The 7,500-nt window shown below is 47.4% G+C and overlaps 1 protein-coding gene across 1 annotated transcript in view; it reads left to right on the forward strand.

The window, feature by feature from the left end:
* The window catches only part of LOC134099628 (cytoplasmic dynein 2 heavy chain 1-like), a 151,438-nt gene that overhangs the window by 113,096 nt on the left and 30,842 nt on the right, over nt 1-7,500 (forward strand). The window contains exon 11 of the mRNA XM_062552568.1: nt 897-1,013. Coding sequence (XP_062408552.1) covers nt 897-1,013 — 117 coding nt within the window. The remainder of the gene's footprint in view (nt 1-896; nt 1,014-7,500) is intronic.

Consider the following 7,500-nt stretch of genomic DNA (forward strand, 5'->3'; position numbering starts at 1 on the left):
CAATTTATCAGGCGAGAGAGAGAGAGAGAGAGACGGAGAGAGAGAGAGAGAAACGGAGAGAGAGAGAGAGAAAGAAAGGGGAACATGAAAGGGAGCAGCGCAAGAGAGCAGATATCGATCCAAGCCTCCAACGGCAAAGCCATGATTGCGGCAGCTTTGCAGTTTAATGAAAAGAGTTGTTTTGAATACCGCAAGCATCTTTGTTGCTTTCCTCTCCGTGTGTGTGTGTGTGTGTGTGTGTGTGTGTGTGTGTGTGTGTGGACGGATTGATGGATGGATGGACATTAATTGCCCCCAAAGGAAACATGTGAAGCAGGCCCATATTGCTGGCACACCCCTGCTCCTACTCACACACACACGTCCCCTGAGGATAGAAGCTGTGGAACACATACAATTGCAATTACTGATCTCTGTGAGCTGAGAGTGAACATGTCTTTATTTCGTGTTGATAGCACTGACTATGTGTTAATCAGTGGGAGCTGAAAGCACAGCCAATGTAAGGCTGTGGGAAAGACCTCTCTGGTGTGAAGTGACCTGAGATGCGTTCAAGTTCACAGCAAACAGTATTCAGTTAGCCTTGAGTTTTTGGCGAACGTTTGCCAACAACCGCAAACTGTCTGCGGAGGTAGGTAACATAGAGTGGAACTTGACGTGAGTTTGACGAACACAACAATGCAATTACTGTTAGAATGGAATGCTAACACCAAATCGTTCAAATATAACTGTTCAAAGAAAACACACCAAGAACGTTCACCACTGTTTGCCAAATTCGAACGCACCTCTGCTCTCCTGACATTGCTGTGATATGCAGCAGTTGTAGTGGGTTCCAGGCACCTGGACTGGTCTCGATGAGGGATTTTGACTGATTGAGTTTCCCCCTCTGTGCCCCCATCCAGGTGATTTCACAGCTGAGGATCCTCAGCAGGTCGGTGGCGGCCGGCTCCAAGTTTGACAGGGAGGTCTGGTCCAGTGGCCTCTCGCCCGTCCTCAACCTGTGGAAGAAACTCAACCAGGTGAGAGCAGTGTCTGAGTTTGTGTGTGTGTGTGTGCGTATGTGACTGTGCTATCCCCTCTCAACAGCTGGTCTTGTTTACGTAAGGGTAATGTGTAGAACGCCGGTCATTATGGGGAAAATAAGTCCTGACAAGGCGAACAGGACTTGATTGGTCCAGAAGGGACTTATTTTCTCTATTATGACCGGCGTTCTAAACATTATCCTGCTTATTACACGACTACTTGCCAAAACAGAAAAAATAAATAAACTCCACATGAGGACTCTTTAGGCTACATTTATTTGTCACCATCATGGCTTTTGCTGAGAGGCAAATTGTTTGCGACACATTTTGAACTTGAATCAAGCATTCTTCAGAACACAGCTGATGAACCGCCTGCTTTCACTTTTGGAGGAAGTTTCATTGCAAGAAGTGACCGCAATATTTGCGGATTGATATGAATGACATAAATAAGAAGCACACATGCCATTTCCCTTGACAGCGGTCGGCAACGATCTGTTAGCGGGAAATATCAGACCTCTGAATGCTGGGAAGGCCCATTCAAGTGAATGGAGCATTCTACAGCATTATGAAGAGCCGACTAATAACATTATATACGTAGGTATCTGCTGTGCTGTTGCAAATGGTGCTTTTTGACATGGCATAATGCAGAGGTAGAACCACAGGCCTACAGTACAGTACGTCTACAGAGACAGGCCTGTGTGCATCTTGGCAGCACTAATGTCGCCTGAAAAAATGTGTGCTTGTGAGGGAACTCCACTACAGACCTTTTTTTCTGGAGCGCAGAAATGTTCCTGAACAAAACCAACGGCGCTTTATTTTTTTCACTTCACTTGCCCCGGGCAGGCATGTCCAACAGCCTTACATAAAACATGTTAAAATGATTTCAAAATGTAGTGTGCGGCGTAAATGTGTTGAATTTCCACCACCGTTACTCCACGGAGCTTTAAATGATACATTGCTTGGTCATGTCATTAGCCTACTTCTCCGATAGCCCCTCACAGCTCACTTGCGCTTCCTTGTGACGCTAACCACTGGAACCAAATGAAAACTGGGTGGTGAGGCGTTGAGGATCGAAATGCTTGTTCTTCGTCCCACCGCGCGCTTTGCACACACACACACACACACACACACACTCTCCTGCCCACTGAGTGGACCAGCAGTCTGGCAGCTGCTCCGCCTGTGTGTGTGCACCGGCTCGAAAAATCACCATCACAGGAGAAAACAACTCTGCCCTTTATCATAAATAATTCATTCTTTATCTCTGTCTGCCCCCCTCTCTCTCTCTCTCTCTCTCTCTCTCTCTTTCTCTCTCTGTCTCTCTCTCTTTTCTTCTCTCCCTCTTTTTCCCCCGCATATGAAGCACACTGACAGTCCCAAAAGGGTTTAAGTTGTTCATTTTGTTTTACAGCCCGCCTTGAAATTGCACATTCTGCTGAAGTGCTAGAGTTCCATATGTTATTCCATGTATGTGTGTGTGTGTGTGTGTGTCTGTGTGTGTCTGTGTGTGTCTGTGTGCGTGTGTGTGTGTGTGTGTTGGGGTCATGCAGTTAGTAATTGCCACTGTAAAAAAAACAAAAAGATGAGCTGTATTCCATGTTGTGGTGACTGTGTCAGCATGCGTAGAGGCTCTTGATTGGCTATTGATGCATGCCTGTGTAGTACTGTATGCCCTGTGTAGTGTGCTATGCTGTGTAGTGGGCTATCAGTGAGCTGTATAGAAGTGGCTCTCAAAGTGAGAGGTCTGTGACCATTAGCCAAGGGGTCCGCAAAATCATTTGCTTGAAATTCTAAAGTTGAGGTTTATCGTTTTAAAGAGACAATGCCCTTTTCACCTACAGTATACAACTAGCAAATTGTGTCTAATCGGTCCTACACACATTAACATTTAATTTCACTCAGGTCTTGAAGAACCATTCCTACTACTGCTTAGCCTGGCTTATTTGCTAGCCAGCTAGCTAGCTGATGAATGTGTAGAAACGGTTGAGTCAATCCATGTTGTCAAGTGATGCAAAATCCAAAACTGACAGAAGACCAAGTTCACACACATCTGCCAAAAACACATGGAATAGTGGACCTGGCCACTACTTCAGACAATACCAGTGGTTAACTGTTACGGTGATGAGTAGTAGAGGGGGTCCACAGAATATGTTGTCACCGAAAAGGGGTCCTTGGAACCAAAAACGTTGCAAACAACTGCTGTATAGCGTGCGCTATGTGCGGCCTGCAGGTTGTAGGGATGAAGGCCCTGTGCTGTTCCCATGGGGATTTTAGGGGATTTTTGCCACTCTTCTCCTATCACAGATGTTTAGCACCAGTGGAGGAATTAGACAACACACACACACACACACACACACACACACACACACACACACACACACACACACACACACACACACACACACACACACAGACACACACACACACACACACACACACACACACACACACACACACACACACACACACACACACACACACACACACACACACGGATAAACAGCACTGGCACATATGAACACGGGTGGGGTGCACACATACACGCACGCACACACACTCTGACAGAGGGACTGGGATGATTGTCTCTTATTAGAGAATCACAGATGTTTATGGCAAGGGCGGAAATGAGCAGCACAGACTTCAATCGACACACACATTTGCGCACACACACACACACACACACACACACATCAGAGAGGAAGGACTGTCTTCAATCAGCTTGTGAATGGGTATCATATTGCAACTTTGTGCACTTCATAGCAATTTTCTCTCTACCTCTCTCTCTATCTCACACACACACACACACACACACACACACACACACACACACACACACACACACACACACATTAATATTAGAGTATCCAAGCTGCTATTTCCAACACCCCAGTGCTCTATGTGTGAACAGCCTGTCTCGGTAGATAAGCAGTGGGTGACATGCTTTGGCAGTGCAGTGCAACGTTATGGTCATGCTAATAAAGCTCCTTTGGATTTGATGGGATTCGACCGCTGTGGGAATGCCAGTATGGACGTATCTAGGTTGCATCACCTGAGACAGCTGTGTGGAAACCCATGAGAAAACTCTCTCTGCCTCTCCCTCACACACACACACACACACACACGCACACACACACACACACAGGAATGGATCTGGAGTATGTGTCCATCAACCCTGCTTTCTGTGTCCATCTTGCTCTCAGTCCCACCCCCCACTCCGTGCTCTTGCACTCACTTTCATATTCTCACACTCTCACACACACACACACACACACACACACACACTCACACTCTCTCTCACACACACACACACACACACACACGCACACACACACACACACACACACACACACACACACACACACACACACACACACACACACACACCATCTTTGCCTCCATGCGTCTCTGGAGAGTTGTAGTTTATTTTTATGTCTTGTAATAACCCACGGAACATTGGCTGACAGACACCCGGCCCTCTCCCCATTCTTCTATTGCTTTTTTTTCTGTCTGGCACGTCGCTCTTTTTATATTTCTCTAGCTGTGGCAGGCTCACAGTTCACAGAGTTCTATTATGCGTGCGGGGACTAGGGTCCACCTTTTTTTTTTCACCGCGTGGGTGGGTGTGTGTCTAGCGGTGACTGGATTCACAGCCTACGCTCGCTTTATGAGACCTGGCAGTGGTCAGAGGAGGGCTCAGATGAACAATGAAAAGTATGTGTGTGTGTGTAGGAGACACCCCTGCAGGTGTGTGTGTGTGTGTGTGTGTGTGTGAGAGAGAGAGAGAGGGGGATGGGGGTATTTTAAGTTCCTAGGCTTGGGTGGACTGCACTCCTAGTTGTTGCAAGGCCTCTGCTCTCCAAACAACTGCAGGCGTGCATGGCCACCACTCTCCTGTAAGAAGAAGAGGAGGACAAAACAAGACAAGACAAGAAAAGGAGAGAAATGAAAATGAGGGAGGGAGGGGGGGGGGGTCCAGTCCCACCAGCGCTCCACTCCTCCAGGGTTCTCCTCAGAGGCCTCCTGTCCTGGTACTCGGATGACGTGCAGGGAGCAGGGAGCCTGGAACAGGGAGAGGGCCGTGTCTGCTTGTCTCTGGTTACTTGTCTGGGACTTTTAGTTTGTAGTTTTCTCTTGTATTTACTACTTGTGATTCTGTTCCTTGTCACTTCCTTTCTTTTGTCAGATAGCCCTCTCTCTTATACACACGCACACACACACACACACACACACACACACACACACACACACACACACACACACACACACACACACACACACACACACACACACACACACATACACATACACATACACACACACACACAGAGAGCGTTATGTGTCATCTATTTGCGGATAATGATAGCATCATTTGGTTGCTGTTTACATCCTGGCCGCTGTCTGTGTAGCTCCATCACTCCTATTCTCAGATCACAGTGTGGAACTAGGGGGAACCATTTCAACAGGTCTTAAGCAGCATTCACACCAAGAACAATAACGATAACTATAACCATAACGATAAAAGCGTCCACACTGGCCAACCATAAGAAAAGTCTCTCCTCATCTTAATGAATGTGATGGCTTAAATATTATGGGTTCTGATTGGCTGTTAGCTTTCTATCGTTCTCAAAACGTTATGGTTATACCGGTAGTTTATGTGTGAGCGTCGTCATTCATACTAACGAGAACGATATTTGCTTATCGTTATAGTTATCGTTATCGTTCTTGGTGTGAGCAGCCATTTAAACTTGAGCCTGCTACTAGGGAGGGACCCTGCACTGTGGAAGACATCATGCCCCATCATCCCAGTTCCAAAGAAGGCACATCTCACTGAACTCAACAGCCGCAGACCTGTTGCCCTGACATCACATGATCACATAATAAAGACCTTGGAACAGCTGCTGCTCCATCTCCTGTGACCCCGGGTCTGTCCTGCACTTGACCCACTGCAGGTCTCTCACCAAGGAGCAGGAGAAGGAGCAGGTGGAGGATGCCATCCTCTGTCTGCAACACACAGGGCGTACTCTCACCTGGGTGGAGGATAGATAGATAGATACTTTATTGATCCCCAAGGGGAAATTCAAGGAAGTGGCACCGTGCCATTGTAAATGAGAGTGGACCGGATCTGGTGTCCCTGATAATGGACCCACAGGACTGACCTGAGCTGAGGCAGTGCAGTGGTCAGCAGCACTGGTGCTCCACAGGGAGCTGTGATCTCCTGTAATGTGTTCGCCCTGTGCACTACTGACTTGAATTACAACTCGTCATGCCACATGCAGAAGTCCTCTGATGACGCTGCACATGTGGGAGGTGTTAGGGATGAACAGGAAGGTGAGCACAGGAGCCTGGTGGAGGACTTCAATATAGAAAGCACAGCCCAAGTGTGCAAGGCCCCCTAACATCAGTGGCCATACGATGTGATCTATTTTGCAAGTGGTGATGTGATATATCGATATTTCAAATCAGAATACACAGCCCAAGTGTGCAAGGCCCCTAACATCAGTGGCGGAGAAAAATACCCTGCAATCATGGACAATGACGGCCACCTCTTAAACAGCACATTCAGCAGACAGAGGGGCATGTTCACGGGCAGACTAGTGTTACTGTCATGCTCAACAAACCGGCTGAAGAGGGTCTTTGTTCCCCCAGGCCATTAAGCCATTCAGCTCCTCACTGTAGTGGAGGGGGAATGGACTATCGGACATAAGTCTGCATCTCTCTCTGCCCCTACCATAGCATGCCAAACTATGGCACTTCTGTTATTATTATCTATGTGTGTGGTATAAGCTAGTGGATGCATACGTTTCCCAGAATAAAATCTATCTATCTATCTATCTATTTGTCTATCCATCCATCCATCTAGCTATCTATCTAGCTACAGTAATTTCGGTATCTGTCTCTCTTACACATGAAACATAGACACATAAAATCACTGCATACTCTCTCTCTCACACACACACACACACACACACACACACACACACACACACACACACACACACACACACACACACACACACACTTCTTTCTCCCTCTCCACCCTCTCTTCCCACCGTCTTTCACTGGTGTACTGTATCTCCTGATTCCCAGGTGCTAGTATCACACGCACATACACACACACACACACACACACACATTGTTTAAATAGAACATTGATATAATAGAACATTGATTAAACTCTATCGCCTACCCTTTGTTTGTTTCTTTTTTTTTTTGTCTTTCGTTCCAACTCACACACACGCACACACACCTTAGAGACATGCATATATTGTGTTTACTCCTTATTGGCTCCCCTGCGCTGCTCGTGTGATTGCGAACGCGGCGGTTCCGGCACAATGGCGGCATTGTCTTGGCCCATTGTGCGCGTGGAGAACGGCGCGCTGCGCTACGCTAATGGGGCCCCTCTACAGCGGATGAGCCGCCACCAGCATGCTCGGCGTCCCGCTGCTTTTAATTAATTGTTGCTCCCTCCGCCCGCCGTTCTCTCTCC

Source organism: Sardina pilchardus, chromosome 13 (genome assembly GCF_963854185.1).
Source record: "Sardina pilchardus chromosome 13, fSarPil1.1, whole genome shotgun sequence".
NCBI classification, from domain to species: Eukaryota; Metazoa; Chordata; class Actinopteri; order Clupeiformes; family Clupeidae; genus Sardina; species Sardina pilchardus.